At 50.6% G+C, this 25,428-nt stretch overlaps 1 protein-coding gene across 10 annotated transcripts in view; it reads left to right on the forward strand.

Annotated features, from left to right (window-relative positions):
* Mlxipl (MLX interacting protein like) overlaps positions 1-25,428 on the forward strand; it is a 51,945-nt gene that overhangs the window by 20,540 nt on the left and 5,977 nt on the right. For 3 of the 10 annotated variants that reach the window (XM_038344825.1, XM_038344827.1, XM_038344828.1), the window contains exons 1-8: positions 220-582; positions 8,893-8,999; positions 15,234-15,316; positions 15,451-15,540; positions 15,801-15,845; positions 17,037-17,238; positions 17,321-17,443; positions 22,489-22,673. In XM_038344825.1, coding sequence (XP_038200753.1) covers positions 290-582; positions 8,893-8,999; positions 15,234-15,316; positions 15,451-15,540; positions 15,801-15,845; positions 17,037-17,238; positions 17,321-17,443; positions 22,489-22,673 — 1,128 coding nt within the window. In that variant the 5' untranslated portion in view covers positions 220-289. Of the gene's footprint in view, positions 1-217; positions 583-5,264; positions 5,386-8,892; positions 9,000-15,175; positions 15,317-15,450; positions 15,541-15,800; positions 15,846-17,036; positions 17,239-17,320; positions 17,444-22,488; positions 22,674-25,428 lie in introns of those variants that run through there. The other 7 variants (XM_038344829.1, XM_038344831.1, XM_038344832.1 and 4 more) reach the window with 6 other exon arrangements.

A 25,428-nucleotide genomic window follows, 5' to 3' on the forward strand; every position in this document is an offset into this window, starting at 1 on the left:
ATCAACCGGGTTGCAGCCCCATCCCCAGACAATCTTTTCTGAGACCTGAGAAGTAGAGACTAAAAAGGGCTTATAACAGAAAGAAAGGCCATCGCCCAAGCTCCAGGACCGGTAGTTTCATACCGGGCTCATTGATTATACTAATTTAAACCCCACCCACCACCAGGACACGCCCACCCCAGGACCTATCAGGAAGACTGGAGCGTGGTCATGGTAATAAGGTTCTGCTGGCTACGGTAGGCGCTCTGGCTGCTCCCCAGAGCGCAGGGGAGTTGGCGACTTAGTGGCCATGGCGCGCGCTCTGGCGGATCTAGCAGTGGATTTGCAGGTGCCCCGGGTCGTCCCTTGCCCCGATTCGGACTCTGATACAGACTCGGAAGATCCGAGTCTCCGGCGCAGCGCGGGTGGTTTGCACCGATCACAGGTCATCCACAGCGGACACTTCATGGTGTCCTCGCCGCATAGCGACTCGCTCACCCGGCGACGCGACCAGGAGGGGCCCATGGGTGTCGCCGACTTCGGGCCGCGCAGCATCGATCCGACACTCACCCGGCTCTTCGAGTGCTTGAGCCTGGCTTACAGGTGAGGGCGGACTGGGAAGCCTGAGTCCCAGCTTTCCGTAGGGGACCGCGCACTGGGGCTCTGTTCCCACGATGCTCCGGGGAACTCTGGACACAACCTAGGCATTCTCCCCGCTCCCCGGGTCCTGAGCCAGTCTCCTGACCCAAGCTTGTGAATCATTTGCGTTCTATTATCTGCTCGTGGCGCCACTCTCTTGCCCTCCTCGCTGCAGGGCCTCTTGCAGTCGAGCCCCTCTCCATGGTTCTCTGCTTCTGCCCCTAAGAAATGACAGGTGTCCCTCTCACTCCCCAAACTATGAGCCATCCCTTGCACTCCCTCCCTCCATTCGTGTGACTCCAGGACTGTTTCATCTATCCCCAGCAGTCCCCGAAAAGTCCCACTCACTTCCCTCCACACTGCAGTTCTCTGGTTATCGCCCTCCTAGCCAGTGTCAACTCTTATGGAAACAGTTTCTTGTCCACTTCCCGATTGCCCGTACATCTTCTGTTTGGTTTGATTTAGCTTGGTGAGACAGTCTCACTCTGAAGTTCAGGTTGGGTTGGCGTGGAGCTAGGTAACCCAGGCTAGACTCCTTTCTCAGCCTCCCAAATACCGGGATTACAAGCTTGAGCCACCACGCCTGATTTAGAACGCTATGTCAAGGTTAGCGGGAAGAGGGTGCGCGGGACCCGCCCAGAGCCAGCAGGGGGTGCTGCAGTCCGCCTTGCATCGAGACTGGGGAAGCCTGGTCGCCCCGAACCAGGTATCTGTGGGAAACTAACGCAGCAAGGAACCCCCTGCTACGGGTCAGAGCTCCGGGGCCGCACCCAGCTCCAGCCCCACCTACATGTCCCAGAGGAGGGAGCGAACTGGGGTCCTGGCCCAGTGCCCTGGAGCAAAGTTCCCGGGAGGAGAGGGACCAGGATAAATTATCAACCGAAAACAATCGGCGAGAAAGGGGGATCGGCCGGCCTTGATCTTTCCTCTCTGTAAATATCACTCTTCTTCAGCCAACCTCCTCCCTTTCGTAGAACCGCTGTCCGCTGGCCGTAGACCCGCACCTGCAGCTAGCCCCATGAGGGACCTAGAGCAGGGGTGGGGTTTGCGGAAGAGCGTGGTCTACCGCGTGGTGGCGGAGCTGCGAGACCCCATTGGCTGGAGGCAGTGTAACCTTGGCCCACATGTTCTGGCCTCAAGCCCAGGCCATGTTGCAACCTGATAGTTCAGGGCGCTGAGACCAATGTGGAAAGTTCAAATTCCTTGTCCCATTCCCCCTCCCCCGCCCTTGGACATCATGAGACTCCCCGGGAAGAGGGCATTTAAGGTCTCAGAATACCACCAGATGCAGCTCACACTGGGACAGTGCTTTATCTATCAAAGATTCCCAATTATTGGGGTTACATGGGGAAGAGGGGGATATCCTTCCCCCTCCCTCTTTTGTTGAGACAGGGTTTGATAGCTAGCCTGGAACTCACTATATAGCAGAAGCTGGCCTCCCCAAGATCTGGAATTACAGGCATGAGAAGCCTATAATGAGAACCCCAAAAGAAGCCTAGGGTTCCCAGGTTCCCCCAAAGGGTCTCCCATTTCCTAACCACTCCCAACTCGAGCTTCCTGCTTTGTCTACACAGTACTCAAGGCTGGCTTGCTGGGCCTCCCAAGTCAGATTATGAGCAGGAGAGATTACAGGGAAATCGTACTCGGAGGGACAGAACACATTCCCAGAACTGCACCTTCAGAGGCGAGGGTAGAGAGCACAGCGTTTCCTTCCCAAGGAGCCAGGACATTAAATTCTCTCAAATGGGGTTCTAAACACCAAGGGTAGGGGAGGCCAAGTACACAGGAGTCTTTGGTTCTGCACCTTTGGTGAAGGAAAACACAGAATACAGGCTGGGAGATTAACTCTGCGAGTGACGGTATTTGCAGCATCAAAGTGGCTGGAGAGCACGGACTCCATAAAGCTGTCCTCTGACCTCCACCCGCCTGCCGGCCATGCACATCCCTCCCAGTAATAAGAAATTAAAACCAAAACAAAAGTAAACACCCCATGCTCAAGCTCAAAAACATTCGTGGTTGAGCATGCCTGGAATCCCAGAATTCAGACTGAGAAAGGAAGGTCAGGAGGTCAGGGTTAGCCTCTGCTGCATGGGAATTTAAGGTTCGGGGATAGCTCAAGATACATGTCTCAAATAAATAAAGAGATCCTGTCTCAAAGAAGGAAAGAAAGAAAGAGAAAAAGAAAGAGAGAGGGAAAGAAAGAAAGAAGGGAAGGAAGAAAGAATAAAAGAAAGGAAGAAAGAAAGACTTCCAAAGATAACCCCCCCTCCCGTGATAGGGGTTCTCTGAAGCAAAGGGTATTTCAAAATTTCAGAGAGTGAGACTCTCCAGAAAGCAGCTAGAGAGATGCGGCTGGGGCAAGCAGGCAGAGGGTCCAGTGGTGGGTGGATCTGGTCAGTTAGACAGAGAAAAGGGCGCCCGCACAAGCTTGCGTGCTTCACCCTCGCCAAGGAACTTCTGGCACACTGTGTTCCCTGGTTCTGTGGGTGGAAGCCCCAGGGAGGACAGCTGTAAAACTTTCAAGAAGGTTCTTGTCTAGGGAGTGCTGACACGCACGGGTCTGTCATCCCAACACTGCCTGGCTGAGGCAGGAGGATGAGAATCCAGACCAGCCTGGGATGCATAGCGAGTCTCCTGTATTAAACAAACTGAGGAACTGTGGAAGTAGCTCTGTTGGTAAAGTGTTTGCCTTGGGAGCGTGGGGCCCTGAATCCAATCCCCAGAACCCACAGAGAAAAGAGCCCGGCTTGCCAGTGTGCACTTGCTGTCCTGAGCACAGAGACAGATGGATGCTTGTGGCTCCAAGGTCGATCGGCTTTGCTTACTTGGTGGGTGAGTTCCAGGTCAATAAGAATGTCTCAAAAACTAAGGTGGAGCCGGGCAGTGTTGGCACTCAAGAAGCAGAGACAGACAGATCTCTGAGAGTTCGAGGCCAGGCTGGTCTACAGAGTGAATTCCAGGACAGCCAGGGCTATGCAGAGAAACTGTCTCAGCAAACAACAACAAAACCCCAAGGTGGAGAGCATCTGAGGAGCCATATTTAAGATGGTCCTCTGGTCTCCACAAGCCTACCCCTCCCTTCCCTCTCTCCACCACACCCCCTTGAGGTTTTCTGGTTTTCCCCCATTACTCGCAGCTTTTGAACCTTGGCCCTAGAATTTTTTTTTTTAACCAGACCAGTCTCTTCCCCTCACATGCATCCAACCAAATCCTTTCCTTTTGGCTTGATCTTATCACGGACTCATCGCCCTCAGCCTAGGCGACCAACCCTCTGAGGGAGCTGGAGGCCGGACAGCAGAAGGCTGGGGTAGGACCCTGGCTGAGCAAAACCTAACGGTTGCTGGGTTACAGACAGGGGCCACAAACTCAGGAGTGTCCCCCATTCACCCCACACCCCCAAAGAAGCTGCCCCAGGAAGAATCCACCCTTACCGTGTTGCCTTACTGGACAGATGGTATTTATCTAGCTCTGGGAGGTAGGGGGCCAGCCATCAGGCTAGGGGTAGCCTATTTGGGTAATGAAGCCTGTTGTGTTCTGAGGTGGCAACCCCTCCACCCCACATCCCACACCCTGGCAGCCACCATTAACCTAAAACAAACACTGGAGCTTAGAGACCAGAAAGGAGAGGAGGCCCAATGACCCATGTACTCAGGGTGGTACAGGAAGAAAGAAAAAAGGAATCAGGTGGCCATCTACCCACCGCTTACCCAGATCATGAGGGGAGCCACCAGGAGAGTAGACCCGACTTTTTGTGTGCATATATTGTTCTGAGGATGGAATTCAGGTCTTGTCCAAATCCTAGGCAAGCTCTCGGTCACTGACCCACATCCCCAGCCTCTCACTGGGGGATTCTAGAAAGTCCTCTATGGCAGAGCCATACCCCCAATCCCAGCCCGCCTTTCTGAAAGGCTAATTCTTTTTTTAATATAAAAGATTCATTTATTTATTATATACAGTGTTCTGCCTACATGCATGCATGCATGACAGAAGAGGGCACTAGATCTCTCTTTTTTTAAGATTTATTTATTTATTTTGTATACAACATTCTGCCTCCATGTATGTCCACATGCCAGAAGAAGGTACCAGATCTCATTACAGATGGTTGTCAGCCACCATGTGGTTGCTGGGAATTGAACTCAGGACCACTGGAAGAGCAGCTAGTGCTCTTAACCACTGAGCCATCTCTCCGGTCCCTGGAAGGCTAACTCTTAGGGGCCTCCCTGAGCAAGAAGTGAAAAGATAGATCAGAGTGGCTTGGATGCAAGCTTGGCTTATAGACAATGAAGAAGGAAGGTAGGAAGGGATAAGGGTGAGGTGGGGAGGTGTCCAAGATCTTTATCATCTTCATCTTGGCCTCTTGGGTCAGCTTCCAGGCGGTGATAATGTGGCCTGTTCTCAGAGGGACCTTTGGAGCTGAGGTCATTACCTATGTTCAACTCCTTCCCACTGTGTGCTCTGTGAATCCCTAGGTTAAGGTCAAGATTAAGATTCGGTTTCCGTGCTGTCTTCCTTTGACCAAATGATTCTTTCCATTATGCTACTGGGAGAAAGGCATGGCTTTCTGCTTCCTCTGTATGGCTACACATGTCCTGTGGGCACACGGGTACTTCCTTCTTATCCAAGCAAACTGTCCTTCTTCCCCTAAGTCTCTTATGGACAGACCTATGGGAGCCCGTGAGACTGGCAAGCAAAAACGGACTGGAAGCGAGGCATGGTGATACACACAATAAATCTCATCACTCAGGAGGCAGAAGCAGACACATCTCTGTGAGTTCAAGGCCAGCCTGGTCTACATAATGAGTTCTAGGCCAGCCGGGGCTACATCCTTACTATGTCCTTTTGGGAATGACTCTTTTTTTCCCTGACTGTCAGGAAGACCATTTCATCCTATCCCTCAGAAGTGGATATTTGGAGCTAGAGAGATGGCTTGGTTGATTTGGAGGATTCACTGATCTTTCAGAGGATCCAGGTTTGGTTCCCGGAACCCACATGGTAGCTCATAGTTATCTGTAACTCCAGTCCCAGGGAATCTGATGCCATCTTCAGGGCCTTGTGGGCACCAGGCATGCAAGTGGCATAGGTAGACACTCATACACATAAAATAAATATCAAAATAAATTATATATTTTAAAATTATATATTTTAAAATAAGATGTAAGAAATGGTTATGAAAGCCAGGCGGTGGTGGCGCACGCCTTTAATCCCAGCACCTGGGAGGCAGAGGCAGGTAGATCTCTGTGAGTTCGAAGCCAGCCTGGTCTACAGTTCCAGGACAGGAACCCAAAGCTACAGAGAAACCCTGTCTCAAAAAGTCAAATAAATAAAATGCAAAAAAAATGGGTATGAGAAGCTGGACACGGTAATGCACACTTGTAATCCCAGCACTCTGAAGGCAGAGGCAGGAGGATCAGGAGTTCAAGGCCAGCCTTGGCTATGTATTGAGCCCAAGATTACACACTCGAGACTTACTCTCTGCTATCTGAAGACTAGGAAACCCCTCTCAAAGACAAAAGAAGGGGAGAGATATGAGAGCCTTTCATGATGGAGCACACCTCCTATCACTGCAGTACTGAGGATGCTGAGGCAGAAGGATTTCTTGGTTTTTAAAAAAGCTTTTTATTAGCCTATATTAATTATACACCATTATGCATTAATTATACATCTCTATAGCATTTTATACACGTGTATTTGGATTACACCCTCCTGTCCTCACCCACTGCAACTCACAGCCTTCCTCTTCTTATAGTTCCCTTCTATTTTCATGTCTTACTTTTATGGAGAGGGATTCCCTGTGTAGCCATGGCTGTCCTGGCACTCACTCTATAGCCCAGGCTGGCCTCGAACTCAGAGATCCACCTGCCTCTGCCTCCCAAGTGCTGGGATTAAAGGCGTGCATCACTGCCTGGCGTCATGTCTTACAATCTTAAATAACTATTGTGTGTGTGCTTGGGGAGTGAATGCCTTGGCATGGTGGTCATAGGGCAACTTGTTGGGGTCTGTTCTACAGCCCTCCACCATGCGGGATCAAACTCAGGTCACCAGGCTTGACAGCAAGCACCCTTACCTCCTTACCTGCTGAGCTGTCTAACTGGCCCTCATGCCTTTTCCTGTTGATATCTAGAGGGTTTAGGGTGGCTATAGCTTCATGACTGAAGGGTTATTTATAGGAGTATGGGCTTCCTACCAGTGTCTTTACAGCTTCAGAGACCGTCTCACCCTCTCCCAGCAGCTGCCAACTGCCTATAGATTCTTATTGGTGGGGCCTCTAGAGTCCTCTACAGGGAGAGGTGGGGTCTCTAGAGTCTTCCTCAGGGAGGGGTGGGGCCTCTAGAGTCCTCCTCAGGGAGAGGTGGGGTCTCTAGAGTCCTCCTCAGGGAGGGGTGGGGCTTCTAGAGTCTTCCTTATGGAGGGGTGGGGCTTCTAGAGTCCTCCTCAGGGAGAGGTGGGGCCTCTAGAGTCCTCCTCAGGGAGGGGTGGGGTCTCTAGAATCCTCCTCAGGGAGGGGTGGGGCCTCTAGAGTCCTCCTCAGGGAGGCGTGGAGCCTCTAGAGTCCTCCTCAAGGAGGGATGAGGTCTTTAGAATCCTCAGGGAGGGGTGGGGCCTCTAGACTCCTCCTCATGGAGGGATGGGTCTTCAAGAGTGCTCCTCGGGGAGGGGAGGAGCCTCTAGAGTCCTCCTCGGAGAGGGGTGGGGCCTCTAGAGTCTTCCTCAGGGAGGGATGGGGTCTCTAGAGTCCTCCTCAGGGAGAGGTGGGGCCTCTAAAGTCCTCCTCAAGGAGGGGTGGGGGTCTCTAGAATCCTCCTCAGGGAGGGGTGGGGCCTCTAGAGTCCTCCTCGGAGAGGAGTGGGGCCTCTAGAGTCCTCCTCAGGGAGGGGTGGGGTCTCTAGAGTCCTCCTCAGGGAGGGGTGGGGCTTCTAGAGTCTTCCTCATGGAGGGGTGGGGCTTCTAGAGTCCTCTTCATGGAGGGGTGTGGCCTCTAGAGTTTTCCTCAGGGAGGGGTGGGGTATTTAGTGTCTCTCTGACCAGGAGGCAACGTAATTTCTAATTCAAGGCCAGCCTGGACTATCTACAGAAATTGTCGGGCTGCTGGGCAGTGGTGGTAATTCCAGCACTCAGGAGGCAGAGGCAGGCAGCCTGGTCTATGAGCACGTTCCAGGACAGCCATAGAGAAACCCTGTCTTGAAGAGAGAGGAGAGATAATGGCATTTCACTGTAAATGGACAGGGGCTCTGTAAACTTGAGATTACCTCAGGAGTAATCAGGGGTAACTCAGCTTGGTCTAAAGAGAGAGTTCCAAGACAGGAGAGAGAGACAGAGACAGAGACAGATGGGGGGAGAGAGAGGGGGGGAGGGAGGGAGGGAGGGAGAGAGAGAGGGGGAGGGAGGGAGGGAGAGAGAGGGGGTAGGGAGGAAAGGAGGGAGGGAGAGAGAGAGGGGGGAGAGAGAGAGAGAGAGAGAGAGAGAGAGAGAGAGAGAGAGAGAGAGGGAGGGAGGGAGGGAGGGAGAGAGATTCTTGGGCTGGAGCGATGACTTAGTGGGCAAGAACACTGCCTGCTCTTCCAGGGACCCAGGTTCAATTCCCAGCACCTACATGGTTCCAGTTCCAGGAAATTTGACAACCTCACACAGACAAATGTACAGGCAAGACACCATTGCACAGAAAATAAAAGCAAATCTTTAAAAAAAGAAAACCGGGCTGGAGAGATGGCTCAGAGGTTAAGAGCATTGCCTGCTCTTCCAAAGGTCCTGAGTTCAATTCCCAGCAACCACATGGTGGCTCACAGCCATCTGTAATAGGGTCTGGTGCCCTCTTCTGGCCTGCAGGCATACACACAGACGGAATATTGTATACATAATAAATAAATATAAAAAAAAACCTCTTTCCCCTTCTACACGTGCGCACGAACGCGCCTGCGCACACACACACACGCACGCACACGCTAGATGTGAAAACTCTCCCCCTTGAGGCCAATGGATAGCGTTACTCTGAAGACAGTTGGTAAGAAGCACCTGCCTTTGGGTGGGAGGAGATAACCAATAGATACAGAGTGGGGTCCTTTGGGTGGGAGGAGATAACCAATAGATACAGAGTGGGGTCTGGATGGCTATTTGTAAGGTTTGACTGCAGGGAAGGAATTCCAAGCCTATTAGATTATAGACAGGATTTGGGGATTCTGGGGACATTCCAGCCACTGTTAGATGGCTGCTGTTGAAATGTTTCCATCTTCTCTCTCCCTGCCGCCACTCTGATCTCTCTCTCTCCCTCTCCAATAGTGGCAAGCTGGTTTCTCCCAAGTGGAAGAACTTCAAAGGCCTCAAATTGCTGTGCCGGGACAAGATCCGCCTCAACAATGCCATCTGGAGGGCCTGGTACATTCAGTGTGAGTGGGCACCGTGGGTCCCTTGGGGTTAGGAGGGTTCCTTCAAGCCAGAGGGCTCCATTCCTAGAACCCAGAGCCAGCTCCTGCAGCATTGTAGGGAGAGCGAGCCCTCAGTGCGAAAACCCTTGGGCATCCTCCTGGCCTTCTTGAGGAACATGTGCCAAAGGGTACTTTTTTTTTTTTAGTTTTTTGAGACAGGGTTTCTCTGTAGCCTGTCCTGGAACTAACTCTTGTTCGAACTCACAGAAATCCACCTGCCTCTGCCTCCCGAGTGGTGGGATTAAAGGCATTTGCCACAACCACCTGGCCCAAAGGTCATTTTCTTTTTTATTTATTTGTTTATTATATATACAATATTCTGTCTTTGTGTATGCCCGAAGGCCAGAAGAGGGCACCAGACCTCACTACAGATGGTTGTGAGCCACCATGTGGTTGCTGGAAATTGAACTCAGGACCTCTGGAAGCCAGTGCTCTCTCTTAACTGCTGAGCCAATTCTCCGTGTGGTGTTTCCGCGAAGTTATCTGGTGGGCTCTGGGTGAATTAGGAAGCTGTGAAGCCAGGGTGGAGGAGGGCGGACTCTCCCCACCTCGGTATTCTCTTTTCATGCTGAAACTAGATGGGCACACATACACTGTTGGCGCCGCAGAAGCTAATTCATCCTTTCCTCTGCTCCCTTCCTTCCCCCTCCCTCCCTCTATTTCTTTCTGTGTGTCTATGCAGGTGTACATGTGTATGTAAAGGTGAAGGTCCTACCTTAGCTGTTATTCTATCTCTTTGCCACAAACAAAGATGAGGCTTAGCTGGGCGGTGGTGGCGGACACCTTTAAACCCAGCGGGAGGCAGAGGCAGGTGGATCTCTGTGAGATTGAGGCCAGCCTGGTCTACATGAGCTAGTTCCAGGACAGGCTCCAAAGCTACAGCAAACCCTATCTCAAAGAAACAACAAACAAACAAAAAAGCAGGGTCTCATGTACCCCCCGGGTTTGACTTGAATTCAGTGTGTAACCAAGGGTGACCTTGAACTCCTGAACTTCTTCCTTTCTCAGCCTCCTGAGTGCTGGCAGAACGGAGGAGCACCACACCTTTCTCTTTCCTTTCTCTCTCCTCCTCTTCTTCCATCTCCTCTTCTTCTAATTTATTTATTATGCATGTGTGTCTGCAGGCCAGAAGAGGGCACCAGATCTTATTACCAATGGTTGGGTATGGCTCAGTGGTAGAGTACCTGCCTAGAATCCCCCAATAAAGGGTTGGGGTGTGGCTCAGTGGTAGAGCCCCTGCCTAGAATCCCCCAGTGAGGGGTTGGGGTGTCACTCAGTGGTAGAACACCTGCTTAGAATCCCCAGAGAGGGGCTGGGGTGTGTGGTTGGCAGGGTTTAGCAGTATCACACTTGCAAAGTATACAAGAGGCCCTAGGTTCAATATTCAATATTACAATCAATAAATAAATTTGAAAAATTAGGGAGCTGGAAATCCAGGTGTGCATGGCTTCATCCCCTCTTTAGGTTCTGGGGGCTGAAGAGATGGATTAGTGGTTAAGAGAACTTGCTGCTTTTGTAAAGCACTTCGGTTTGGTTTCTACTACCCACACAGTGACTCCCAACTATCTACAACTCCAGTTTCAGAGGATCTGATGCCCTTTTCTGCCCTCCACAACTACTAGACACACATGCATACATACAGGGGAAACACTCTGACCTCCACAGGAGCCAGGCACGTGTGCTCGCGCGCGCACACACACACACACACACACACACACACACACACACACAGAGACATTCATACATGTAAAATAAAATAGATAAACCTTTAAAAGATTTTTAAGTTCCTTAAGAGGTTATTGTAATGATGTAGGTCTGTAATTTCAACTACATTAGAGACTGAGGCAGGAGGATGACCAGCTAAGTTCCATCTGAACTGCACAGGATGACTGTATAAAAACAACAACAACAAAAAACTATATAAAAGAGAGCAGGAAAAATGACTTGGTGGATAAAGGGGTTTTCCCCACTGAGGCTGATGATCTGAATTGGGTTCCCTGGACCCATATGAAAGTGGAAGGAGACAACCAACTCCAGAAAGTCCTTTTCTGACTTCTACATGTGTGCCTTCTTAGCATACAAAATAAAAAAAAATGTAATAAGAATCTAAAACATTGAGCCGGGCAGTGGTGGCTCACGCCTTTAGTTTCAGCACTTGGGAGGCAGAGGCAGATGGATCTCTGTGAGTTTGAGGCCAGCCTGGTCTACAAGAGAGAGTTCCAGGACAGTCAAGACTGTTACAAAGAGAAACCCTGTCGCGAAAAACAAAACAAAACAAAAAAATCTAAAACATCATAATAGTAGCAAAGTTGTGGATGTAGCTCAGTGGTAGAGGCTCTAAATTCAATCCTTAGTGGGGGACAAAAGGACAAAGGCTTGTGGAGGAAGCCTGGCTTCCATCCCTGCAGAAAGTGCCATTCCCATCTCACCCATCAGGGGGCGCTACAGCTCCTCCACAGGTCCCTATCTTCATCTTGGAGGCACTTCCTTCCGCGTCCACCACTCGTCTTCGACGTTCCCAAAGACTCTTGGTTTCTCCTCAGCGCTGCCAGGGCACTTTGCAGCTCTCCATGGACAGGAGGGACTTTCCACTTTACCTTATCTATCCCAGGTTTATTTATTTTCCTTATCTGTGCTGCTGTGAGCAGCCCTGACTTTTCCCTGAGCCTCTCATCCCGGCATTGGCCCCCAGCAAAGGTACGAAGGGTTGGTAAATGAAGGAAAAAGCACAGAATCCCCGAAGGGAGTGGCTTGGGGCGAGGTGCAGTGGCAGAGCAAATGCATTTAGGATATGATTGGTGTTAAATGAAACCCAACACAGCCCTGTGTGCAGAACACAGGGTCTCTGAGCGGGGGAGGAGACAGGCAGGGTCCAATCGCTCCTAGACAAGCTTTCCTGGTGTTTGTGTCCTCATCTGGGAAGCCAGGAGGGAGAATACTCTGGAAGACTTCCTTGTTCTAGGACCCTGGTAATCTACACACCCGAGGGTCCATCCCTTTGTCTTCTTCCTCCTTCTCTTTTGTTGGATCTCTTCTAGTCCAAGCTAATTTGAACTCAGACTCACAAAGAATAATCTTGACATTTTGATCCTTCTGCTTCCACTTTCCAAGTGCTGAAAGCAGGCACCTGCCATCTCCTTGGTTTGGAGTTTCTAGGTTCTCTCTCTTCCTCTTTCTTTCCCTCCTTGTTGCTCTTTGTGATTCTGGGGCTGGAACCCAGGGCCTCACATACACTAGTCAAGCACTATATACCACTGAGCCACATTTCCAGTCCCTCCCTGGGGGATTCTAGGCAGGGGCTCTACCACTGAGCCACATTTCCAGTCCCTCCCTGGGGGATTCTAGGCAGGAGCTCTACCACTGAGCCACATTTCCAGTCCCTCACTGGGGGATTCTAGGCAGGGGCTCTACCACTGAGCCACACCCCAGCCCCTCACTGGGGGATTCTAGGCAGGGGCTCTACCACTGAGCCACACCCCAGCCCCTCACTGATGGATTCTAGGCAGGGGCTCTACCACTGAGCCACACCCCAGTCCCTCACTGGGGGATTCTAGGCAGGGGCTCTCCCACTGAGTCACATGACATTGCAGCACTGTCCGTTATGAAATGCCTGCTGAATCAATAGACCCTGAAAAGAAATAACTGGCAATGTGTAGCATGGGAAGAAGAAATCACAGGAAGACCTGGAGGAAGATGTTCCCTATAGAATAAGACTAGAGAGGAGCCTGGGGGCATGGCTCATGTCAGTAATTGGCACTCAAGAAGCTAAGGCAGGAGGATCACAAGTGTGAGGCAATCCTGAACTATATAAGGATCTCTTTCACAACTGTCTTAGCGTTTTATTGTTGTGAAGAAACACCATGACCATGGCAACTCTTATAAAGGGAAACATTTAATTGGGGCTGACTTAAAATTCCAGATGTTGAGTCTATTATGCTCACGTCAGGTGGCATGGTGGCATACAGGCAGACATGGTGCTGGAGAGGAGCTGAGAGTTCTAAATCCACATCTGCAAGCAGCAGAAGCAACTGTGTGCTACACTAAGCATAGCTTGAGCGTAGGAGACCTCAAAGTCCACCCTCCACAGTGACACACTTCCTCCTGTAAGGCCACAGCCACTCCAACAAAGCCACACCTCTTCTAATACCACCACTCCCTATGGGGCCATTCTCTTTCAAACCACCACTTAAACCAAATAAATAAAAGAGCCTATGGGTGGGGATACATGACAGAGACAGGAAGTTGGGGGCGCCAGATCAGGGGGAGTTTGGAAACCTCCGAACTGAGTCTGGAGGCTATAGGGCGCTATGGAGTGTTCTAGACCCATAGCAGCAGAAATGATGACCGGCTGAGTGTGTGGCTGGAGTTAGGGAGGTCCATGCACGGAATGATTCAGGCTACGGGGTGTGTGAGAAAGGATGGAGAGGAGGGGCCGGGGATGAACTGTCAGGGATCCTGCTGAGTTGGCATGGCTGCTCTGTGGATTGTCGGAAAGCCAGAAAGTGCTAAGGAATCTTTGCAGGTTTTGTTTTTGTTTTGTTTTTTTAAGATTTATTAATTTTTTATGTATACAACATTCCTTCCATGTATGCTTTCATGCCAGAAGAGGGCACCAGATCTCATTACAGATGGTTGTGAGCCACCATGTGGTTGTGGGAATTGAACTCAGGATCTCTGGAAGAGCAGTCAGGGCTCTTAACCTCTGAGCCATCTCTCCAGCCCCATCTTTGCAGTTTTGGAATATCAGTAGGAAGAAAATTCAGGGATAGGCAGGCGGCGGGAGATCAGGGAGAAAACTCCTGGGGCTCGTGGAGGAGGTGGGGGCTATGCATGGGGGCGAGAAGGATGGAGCTGGGCCTTTCTGGGAAGATACTGAGTTTCCAGACTGAAGAAGTGTGGGAGGTGTGGGTACCTGTGACAGCTGCAAAATTTGGAGCAAGAATTCATTCATTAGAGTAAAGAAAGGAAGGAAAATGGGGGCGGGGGTTAGAAAAGAACCTGAGATGAAGGAGGAGGATCAAGAGTTTGAGGATGGTCTAAAGAGATGGTTTAGTGGTTAAGAGTGCTGGTTGCATTTCCAGAGGTCCTGAGTTCAATTCCCAGCATCCCCATGGCATCTAAATACACAGTCATTGGTAAAGGGATCCACTGTGCAGATGTACATGAAGACAGCATAATCTTAATAATAAATATTTTTATCTTTAAGGTTTATTTTTAGATATATTGGTGTTTTGCCTGCATGTATGTCTATGTGAGGTCACCAGATCCCCTGGAACTGGAGTTACAGATCTTTGTGAGCTGCAATGTGGTTGCTGGGAATTGAACCCAGGTCCTCTGGAAGAGCAGCCAGTGTTCTTAACCACTGAGCCATTCCCCAAACCCCCAAAATTTCTTTTTATAAAGAGTTTGAGAGGCTGGGAAGTGGTGGTGCAGGCCTTTAATTCCAGCACTCAGGAGGCAGAGGCAGGCAGAGGCAGGTGATTGCTGTGAACTCGAGGCCATCCAGGCCTACAGAGTGAGTTTCAGGACAGACGGAGCTACACAGAGAAACCCTGTCTCAAGAAGAAGAGGAGGAGGAGGAGGAGGAGGAGGAGGAGGAGGAGGAGGAGGAGGAGGAGGAGGAGGAGGAGGAGGAGGAGTTTAATGACAGCCTAAGCTACATAGTCATCCCAGCCCAAACGATAATAAATAGCAAGAATATGTGTCAAAATAAAAAATAGTTTATACAAGACCTGATGATATGTTTTCTCCGTACACTTGCTCCCAACCAGCCGTTGAAGATGGGGTGTGGCTCAGCAATGGCGTGCTTAGAATCTCCCAGTGAGAGGTGGGGGCGTGATTCAGTAGTAGAGTTTGTGCAGACTGAGAGAGAGTGAAAGTGGGAGGGAGGGAGGGAGGAGAGTTGGCTTCGTGGGTGGTGAACTTGTCTAGAATGCAGGAAGCCCTGGGTTCCCTCGCCAGCACTGCATATAATTGGCATGGTGGTGCACTTGGGAGGCTGAGAGAGAAGGATCAAGAGTTCAAGGCCATCCTTAGCTACCTAATGAGTTGAGACCAGCGAAGGACCAATGTCTTAAAAAGAAAAGCAAAAAGAAAAGGGTCAGGCAGGGTTATAAAGTGTGTCGCTCGACTTCCAGTCTCCTAGGGTGGAGGATGAGAGGTCTGGGTGCTTCTGACCTGGCCCTCTTCCCTCAGATGTGCAGCGGAGGAAGAGCCCAGTGTGTGGCTTTGTGACACCCCTGCAGGGGTCTGAAGCAGATGAGCACCGGAAACCTGAGGTAGCTGTTGATGGACTGCCCATCCCTCTGGTTATCCACCCTAAGGTTCCCTCCGCGGTTGGGTGTGAGATGGGATCTGGGAGGACCAACCACTTAGAGCATCACCCTGAGCCCTGACATCTGCCCTCCCCCAGGCTGTCGTCCTGGAGGGCAATTACTGGAAGCGGCGCATCGAGGTGGTGATGCGCGAATACCACAAGTGGAGAATCTACTACAAGAAGCGGGTCAGTGGGACTGGCAGGGGCAGAGCGTCCGCTTGGGGCCTATAAGAGCCCTGGAGGGGAATCCCATGGTCCCACCCTAACCTATATCCGCGAACCACCCCTTTAAGTCTCAGCATGATAGCCACAGGGTCTCCCCAGGGCCAGTTTCTCTCCCCGGTGGTGGGAAGGGACCGGGCTGGGGGGAGGGGGGGAAATGCGGGTGGAGGGGGCGTGGCTCAGTGGGGAGAAGGGATTCAGGGTCCAATTTTGTGTCCCCACAGCTCCGTAAGTCCAGCAGGGAAGGGGATCTTCTGGCTCCCAAGCAGGTGAGTGTTCAGTAAGCCTTGCTGGGCATCAAGGAAGGGCATCCTGGGAAGTTGGAAACTGGAAAATCGAAAATGGCTGCCTGGCTGACCAGGACAGAAAAGGGAGAGGTAACTGGGTGTGAGAGGAATAGGCGGTGCTGTTGATGACTTCAACTTTCTCTTCTTAGGAAGATCTTAGGAAGGACTGTCGTGAGTTCCAGGCCAGCCTGAGTTAGATTATGAGTCCAGCGCCAGTGTCGGCTGCAGAGTGAGGAGTCCTTAAGACAAGCAAACAAAACAAACAAACAAACAAACAAACAGAAAAAAGAAAGGAAAGAAAAGCTAGCAGATGGTGGGAGGCCTAAGGGAAAAGCATCCACAGGACAGAAGTTTCAGACAGAAGAAACCAGCAGACGGAAAGCCAGGCTAAGGCAGAGGCAGGAGGATTGCAAACTGAAGGTCAGTTCAGGAGCTCTGAAGCTAGCTTGGAGGCCGTCTTCACGAACAAAAAGAAAAACAACTAAAACTTGGCTCGTGGGTGCACACCAGCAGCGCTGCCGCTAAGGAGGTAGAGGCGGTAAGGTAGGGAGTTTAAGGCTATCCTCTGCTACACGGAGAGTCCAGGCTAGCCTGGGCTACCTGACACCCTGCCTCCAAAAATTAAAGCCAACAAGATGTGATGGTGCATGCTTTTAATCCCAGCGCTTGGGAGGCTGAGGCTGTTGGGTCTTTGTGGGTTTGCAGCCTGGGTTACATAATGAGTCCCAGGCCGACTAGGGCTATATAGTGAGACTCTATCTTTTTTTATTTGCTTTTTGAGACAAGGATTTTTTTGTATAATAGCCTTGGCTGTCCTGGAACTCGCTCTGTAGACCAGGCTGTCCTTGAGTTCACAGAAATCCTCCTGTCTCTGCCTCCCAAGTGCTAGGATTAAAGCTGTGTGCCTCGACTGCCGGGCTGAGGCTCTCTATCTTTAAAAAAAATAAAATAAAATAAAAAGCCAAACTACAGCCTGGAGAGCAGGAAGGGCTATTGGCTGGCCATCCTGGTCTTCTTCCTAGAGTTGTTAGGGGCCAATAGGATGACTTGACCTTTTAGCCAGGCCCTCCAAGGTGCTGTCTTTTAGGGCTTTCTCTCCAGGGTGGGGAATCACCTCATCCTCAGGCAGGGGTAACATGGAGGAGCAGGGCAGTGACCTCTGTGTCCTGCCAGGTGGAAGGTGGGTGGCCGCCACCAGAGCGATGGTGCGAACAGCTCTTCTCCAGCGTGGTGCCCGTGCTGCTTGGAGGCTCCGAGGAGGAGCCCGGGGCTCGACAGCTTCTGGACCTCGACTGCTTCTTGTCCGATATATCCGACACACTCTTCACCATGACACAGCCCAGCCCCTCATCCCTGCAGCTACCCCCAGAAGATGGTGAGGAAAGAAAGGGGAAGGGGGAGAGGGGCTGAGCCGTCTCCCCTGCCTGCCACTTCCAACCTCACCATCGTCCCTTCAGCTTACGTTGGCAATGCTGACATGATCCAGCCAGACCTGACGCCACTGCAGCCCAGCCTGGATGACTTCATGGAGATATCAGGTGGGACAGGTCCTTCATCAGGCGGAAGGACAGACCGAAAGGGTCAGTCTAAGAAAAAAAAAATCCTGGGAGACTATAAGGCTTTGTGTAGTGGGAGGATGAACGAACGGCGTTGTAATTGTGTGTGTGTGTGTTTGTACATACGTGGTGTTCCCAAGAGCTTATGCCTACTAGGCAGGTGACCTACCACTGAGCCATGCCCTCCAGCCCCTCACTGGGGGATTCTAGGCAGGTGCTCTACCACTGAGCCACACCCCAGTCCCTCACTAGGGGATTCTAGGCAGGGGCTCTACCACTGAGCCACACCCCAGCCCCTCACTGGGGGATTCTAGGCAGGGGCTCTACCACAGATCCTTTATGGTCTAACGTGGGAGAGTCCTTGGGTTTAATTCTGAGCACTTCATAAGCCACTGTGACTGACAAGAGAATTCCAAGGGTCAAATTTCTCTGAGTCTTTTTTTTCTTGAGAAGGGGTTTCTCAGTGTAGCCCTTGCTTTTCTGGAACTCACTATGTAGACGAGGCCTTGAACTCATAGAGATTTGCCCACCTTTGCCTATTGAGTACTGGGATCAAAAGCGTGTGCCTCTACATCTGGCTTAGAAGCATCAAATCTCTTAAAGTGGGGCTGGAGAATTGGCTCAGCAGTTGAGAGAGAGCACTGGCTGTTCTTCCAAAGGTCCTGAGTTCAATGCCCAGCAACCACATGGTGGCTCATAACCATCTGTAATGAGGTCTGGTGCCCTCTTCAGGCCTGCAGGGATACATGCAGACAGAACACTGTATATATAATAAATAAAAATACATCTCTTAAAGCATTCTAGACACTGGTAAGTTTCTCAGACTCCTCTCTTTTCCCGCACTACTGAGTTACTGATGTGTTTCTAGATATCCTATCCATGTCAGTATGAGCCCATGAGGACTAAACCTCTTTCTCTCTCCTGTCTCTGGTTTTTCTTTTGAAAAACAGACAGGTGTCTTAGGGTTTTACTGTCGTGAAGAGACACCATGGCCATGGCAACTCTTTTAAAGGAAAGCGTTTAATTCGGCTGGCTTACAGTTCGGAGGTTTAGTCCATTGTCATCAGGGCAGGCTATGGCGTCATGTAGGCAGGCATGGTGCTGGAGCAGTAACTGATCAAAGGCAGCAAGAAGAGACAGTGACGCTGGGCCTGGCTTAAACTTTTGAAACCTCAAAGCCCGCAGGCTCCCAGTGATACACTTCCCCCAACAAGACCACACCCACTCCAACGAGGCCACACCTCCAATAATGCCACTCCCTATGAGCCTACTGGGGCCATTTCATTCAAATGTCCACCCTAGTTTTCTTTCTGTTGTTGTAACAAATACTCTGTCAAAAAGCAGCTTAGGGAAGGAAAGGGTTTAGCTTCTTTTCTGGGAAGTCCATCACTGAGGGAGGTCAGGGCAGGAACTCAAGCAGGAACCATGGAGGAACAAGCTTAGGGTCCTCGTTGGGATGACTGTTGCTATCATGAACACCATAGCCAACAGCAGCTTAGGGAGGAAAGAGTTTATCTGGCTAAACTTCTGCATCACAGTCCATTGCTGAGGGAAGTCAGGACAGGAACCTGGAGGCAGGAGCTGATGCAGAGGTCATGAAGAGGTTGCTGCCTGTTGTTGGTTTTTCATGACTTGCTCAGCCTGTTTTCTCATTAGAAACTTGAGTCCCCTGCCCAGGGGAGACTCCAGCCACAATGGCTTGGGCCCTCCCTATCAACCATGAATTAAGAAAATGCCCTACAGGCTTGCCTACAGCCTGATCTTAAGGAGGCGTTTTCTCAATCGAGGCTCCCTCAAGTAGGCATAAAATGAACCAGCACAATTAGATACCTCCTATGTCAATTAACAATCAAGACAGAAGGGCAGCCTGATCTAAGCAGTCCCTTGGTCATGGCCCCTTTGCTCTAGTAAACCATCGTTGACAGATAAAGTTAGCTAGGTTATGCAGTCCAGGCTGGCCTCAAACTTGCTGATGCCAAAGCTGCTCTGAACTCTAATCTTCCTGTCTCTGGCATTAGAGGACTAGAGTGTGTATTTATCACCATGCCCACAGTGTGTGCCCTCTCCTTTTTCTTCTCTCTCTCCATCCTCCACATCCCACTTACTTGAGATAGAATTTCACTATGTAGCCCAGAATGGCCTTGTACTCAAGATCCTTCTGTCTCTACCTCCCGTACCGGCATTAGAGGACTAGAGTGTGTATTTATCACCATGCTCAGAGTGTGTGCCCTCTCCTTCTCCTCCCTCTATCTGCCACATTCCACTTACTTGAGATAGAATTTCACTATGTAGCCCAGGATAGCCTTATACTCATGATCCTTCTGTCTCAGACTCCTGAGTGCCTGGATTCCAGGTGTGGGTCACAAGGCCTGGTACAGCTTGCTCCCTGTTTTTCAATGGGGTCTTTCTTCCCAGAGTACTGTATTTTTTTTCTTTGCTGATTGTATTTCTTTCTTCCTTTTTTATTGTTGTTTGCTTTGTTTGTTTTTCAAGACAGGGTTTCTCTGTGTAGCCTTGGCTGTCCTGGAACTCGTTCTGTAGATCAGGCTAGCCTCGAACTCAAGAGACCCTCCTGGTTGCTGGTGCCGTGTGCCACCATTGCCCGGGCCTGCATGTATTTCTTGCTCATTGCTCCTTGTAGGCATGCATTTAGGAGCCTTCAGAGCTGTGCTGGGGGTCACTTGGAGGTCAGCTGGGGGGTCAGGAAAATATCAGGGTTGAGCTGAAGAGCTGAGTCTCAGGGAAGCTTCATTCAGTGACAAGTCCCCTTCCAAGCTCCTTCCTTACAGGGTCCTGGGCCTGTCATTCAAGAGGTGAGGCCAATCACATGAGTACTAGGGAATGAGGAACCACCCCTACCCCCACCCCCTGCCTTAGTCCTGGGAGGGTGGGGTCTGCCAGGGGCAGAAGTGTTGATGACAGTGCCCTGGAAGCCGACCTGCCCCCAAGGACAGCAGCTCCATCTTGTCCCACAGACCCCTACCACAGGTAGGAGCTCAGGTGTGCCCACCCAGGCTCTGGGCAAAATGCAGGGGTGTTGGAACTTGCAGTAACCTTTCAGTCAATGCCAGGTGGACGATGTTTGGGGGCGAGCATGGCTCTCCCAGAGCAGGTGGTTACAGTGACCCTCTGGAGCTGGCTTTGCTCAGGGAGAGCCTCGAGCCACCAGGGTTTCCATTCTGTCCTCATTCTGGAAACCCTGCTGAAGGTGAAAAATTCTACAGAGGCGGGGCGGGGGGGGGGGGCTGGGGAAGGGCAGGTGCAAGGACAGAGAGTGATTGGTTAGTGTGAGGACCAGGCCCGGAAAGAACTGGGGCTTGATGGGAAGCTCTCTGGAGGCCACCTGGAACAGGTGTGAATAAGGGGAAGGTGGCTGTTTTGGCATGATGTGTTTGCCACCAGACAATGCTCTAATCTTGGACTTCGCGTGGTCCTTGGGGGATAGGGTGGAACTCTGGTGACCACTTTCTGGTCCCTCCGTAGATCCCTTTGTAAAAAGTGGGGGCACAGGGCAATATAAAACCACTTCTGATACTGGGAGAGATGTGGGCATGGCAGATGTGTTCTCAGTCATATCCAGACATCCAGGGACAGATATCCAGGGACAAGGTAGACAGGTGCTTCCTGTCACTGCATACTGATACTCAGAACCTGTTTGGTTTTTCTGGCCAGGCAGAATCACCTAAGACAAACACCCACGTGTATACAGACATGTCATGCACAACACATTTGCAAGCTCAAACATATATTTATACACACATATCACCACATACATACACACATGCACACACATATATAGAAAACTAACACACTCATACATGCTCATACACATGGACAAACACATAAGCATATATACGTACACACACGACAACATACATACATGTATATATACTATAAATATACACACGTTTACACATATAGAAGCCTACATGTATACATACATATACACATGTGCACAGCATACACGTGTATATATACATTCACATGTATACATATGCTCTCAGACATGTATGTACACATATGCACACACATATACAGGTTACACTCTCCATATACACTCTCAACATACATGCATACACAAATACACATACCACAGAGACATATATAATACCACATAGACACACACATACCATATAGACATATACATATGCACACCCTGACCCTATGACCTTCTCAAACTCACTTGGTCTTGAGAGGCGGCTTGTGTTAAAAGGTCTGACCAGCTCTCCTGGCTTGGGATTCTGAAGTGAAAATGGGGGAGCATAGCTCACCAAACCCTGTGGGGAGCTACTATGGTCTGCTCTGACTGAGATCTTGGGCACAGAACACATGCTGGTCAGGGTCAGAGAAAGGTGGCCGGAAGGGAGCGGGTAGGCGGGTGTCGCCCCAGCCCGGGATGTGGTTAGGCTGTGAGCAGCCTGCTTCCCAAAACCAGAATAGCCCAGAACTTACACAACCCATACCCTAAACAATCTGGCTGCCTTGCCTGCCTCTCCTATAAGCTTTTCAGGCTTCCTGGCTCCCTAGCACTCACACTCCAAGTCTGAGCCCACTCTGTGTTCCCCAAATGTCAGCCTAGGCTCCGCTCTTACAGCCTCAACTTAATGATCTTCCAACAAGTCTAACCTATGCCTGACCCACTGACCTCATGAACCTGCTCACCCTTGATTCATCCCTGACACACTGAGGCAACTCCCCTGTACCCCACCTTTTTCCTTCCCAGAACCTCTCTATGACCTCTTCTTTCTAGAATGCCAACAGTGTTAAAATGAGGAGCAGACACAGGGAGAGGAAGTGAGCCCAGACTGGGGCGCCATGGGTAGGCAGCTTCCTGGGGTCCCTGCTCGCTCCCTCCCAGAGCCCAACATCTCTCCCAAGACCATCCTGCCAATCTCCTACTGGTCTCTAGTGCAGCTTCCCCTGAGTGTGACAGACACCGTTCCACAGTCTTCATGGAAACTTTCCACCTCTCCTGGTCCCTATCCTACCTCTGCCCAGCATGGGGACTGTATCAAAGGCCTAGCCTGAGTTCTTAATATCATTTGCTCCCCTATGTGTCCCAATTACAGATTTCTTCACCAATTACCGCCCCCCACAACCGCCCACATCCTCAAACTTCCTGGAGCCCCCCAGCTTTGGCCCCATGGCTGACTCCCTCTTCAGCAGTGGAATCCTGGGCCCAGAGATGCCACCACCAGCCTCCGCTTCCTCCTCTTCGGGGATGACCCCTCTTTTAGGGACTACCCGCCTACAGGTGAGTGTATCCTGTTTTGTGCAGCCTTCCCAGGACCTCTGAGAGCTAGCTCTGGCTCTGCCTGGGGCCAGGAAGTAGCTAAACACTTTCTTGGGCAGCCAGGAAGAAGAGATCTTGGGAGAGCACAGCCAGCAGAGAAGACCCTACAAAGCAGAACTAGATGAATTGAATGAGAGAGAGGTAGAGGAAGGCAGAGGGCGTAAGAACCACAGAACAGGGCACAATCCAGAGGAGGGGTTTCTTGTCATTGTTTTTTTGGTTTGGATTTGGGTTTGAAGACATGGGTAGCCTTGAACTCACAGAGATCAGCCTGCCTCTGCTTCTCGAGTGCAGGGATTAAAGGTGTGTGCCACCCTGCTTGCCCAACATTCTGGGTCTGAGTGAATGGGCTGATGAAGGGCAAGCCAGCTGGGAGGGAGAGGCAGGAGTGTGTACATGGAAGCAGGATGGGAGTGAGTGTGTGTGTGTGTGTGTGTGTGTGTTTAGGCAACTGTGAGTTGACATCTTGTTTCAAGAACTCTGATACCCATACCAGTCCAGAAGTCATTTCCCTGCAGTTGTTAGCTGTCTCTTCTAGTTTCATTTCTGTGCTAAAATACCCTGAGGGAAAGCAAGTTAGAGGGAGAAAGGGGGTTTCTTTCAGCTAGGAGCCCCAGGTTACAGACCGTCAGTGTGGGGCAGTCAAGGCAGGAGCTTCCAACAGTCACACCACATCTACAGTGAAGACCAGAGAGAAATGGCGGCGAGCATGCTCACTTATGTTCTGCTCCACTTTACTCTGACACAGTTCAGAATCCCTTGCCTAGGGAATGATGCCTCCCACCGTGGGCTGGGTCTTTCCGTATCACCTGACTTAATGAAGATACTCCCCAATAGACACGCCCACAGGCCAACCTAACATGGCAGTCCCTCACTGAGACTCTTCCCAGGTGGTCCTAGGTTGTGTCCAGTCCGACCGTTAAGCCTAACCACCACAGAGTCCTTTTCTCCTCTCAAGGAACTTCTCACACGCTTTTGTAGTTGATTGTAAGAGGTCTGTCTCCTCCACTGGACAGACAACTTCTTGCTGGAAGGGCTGTTTTGGCCACCACTGCATTCTCTGTACCTAGTGGTTTCCACACACGGAAAGGGTTGCCCGGTGAATGAATGAATGAATGAGAGTACAGAGAGACGTGTGTGGCAGTAAATGGAAAGATCGCTGTAGAAAATGGCGCCTACGTGTGTGGGTAAGTGAATGCAAAGGAAATGGCAAGTGGTCGGATGCCCACATAAACAGTTTGGTAGACTGATTGAACTATCGGGTGCCTGGGCTGGGGATACCTGGCTTTGCGAATGGATGGATGATTTGTTATGTTAGTGTTTGGTGAATGTGCGGGTGGTTGATGAATAGACAGATGGAGTACGAACGGGTTGATGGGAGAATTAAGAGAATGCACATGGTCGGATCTCTTGGTAAACGGCTGGCTACCTGTGGGCTAGAGCAGTAGCCAGTCTCATCACGGTGCTGCTACATCTAGGAAAGCAACCCCACGGAAAGAGTGATTTTGCTTGTGATTTCAGAGGCTTGAGTCTGTCATGGGGGAGGAGGTGAGACAGAGCAGAGAGGCTAGGAGGAAGAATGCCTTCACTAGAGGGCTTCAATCCCCACCCCCACTTATTCCACCTGGGCTCCCAGACTGTGGGCTGGCATTCATGGTGTGTCTCACCCCCATATCAGTTACCTTGTCCCTTGCTGTGGCATACTACCTGGCAAAAAGCAACATAAGGAAAGGTTTCTTTTCTTTTTCTTTCTTTTTTTTTTTAAATATTTATTTATTTATTATGTATACAATATTCTGAATATGTGTGTATGTCTGCAGGCCAGAAGAGGGCACCATACCCCATTACAGATGGTTGTGAGCCACCATGTGGTTGCTGGGAATTGAACTCAGGACCTCCGGAAGAGCAGGCAATGCTCTTAACCTCTGAGCCATCTCTCCAGCCCTTCTTTTTCTTTCTTTTTTTTTTTTCCTGTGGTTTTCGAGACAGGGTTTCCCTGTGTAAACAGTCCCGGCTGTCCTCGAATTCACTTTATAGACCAGGTTGGCCTTTAACTCACAGAGATCCGCCTGTCTTTGCCTCCCCAGTGCTGGGATTAAAGGTGTGTGTCACCATGCCCAGCACAAAAGTTTTCTTTTGGACCGTGGTTTAAGGGATACAGTGGAGAGGGCATGACAGCGGCATGGCGAGGCAGCTGATCAGACTGGGTCAGGGTACAAGTCAGGTACCTGGCTTGCATGCTTACTTCTATTTGATGATAATGATGATGATGATGATGATGGTGGTGGTGGTGGTGGTGTGTGTGTGTGTGTGTGTGTGTGTGTGTGTGTGCGTGTGCGTGTGCGTGTGCGTGTGTGTACAGGCATGATGTGGAGGGGTATGCCTGACATAGTATACATGTGGAGGTCAGAGACCAACTTGAAGGTAACAATTCTTCTCTTGCACCATGGCACCATGTGGGCCCCAGGGACTCGAGTCAAGGCTTGGTAGTAAGTGTTTTGCTCACTGAGCCATCTTACCAGTCCCCCTGCTTACTACTTTTTAATTTATTTTGTGTACGTTCACAAATGTGTGTGTGTGTGTGTGTGTGTGTGTGTGTGTGTGTGTGTGTGGGTGCCATATGGACATCAGAGAATAACTTCCAGGAGCTGGTTCTCTCCTTCCCCCATGTGAGTTCCTGGGATCAAACTCAACGCATCAAGCTTGGCAGCAAGGT

Source organism: Arvicola amphibius, chromosome 10, assembly GCF_903992535.2.
Source record: "Arvicola amphibius chromosome 10, mArvAmp1.2, whole genome shotgun sequence".
Taxonomy (NCBI): Eukaryota; Metazoa; Chordata; class Mammalia; order Rodentia; family Cricetidae; genus Arvicola; species Arvicola amphibius.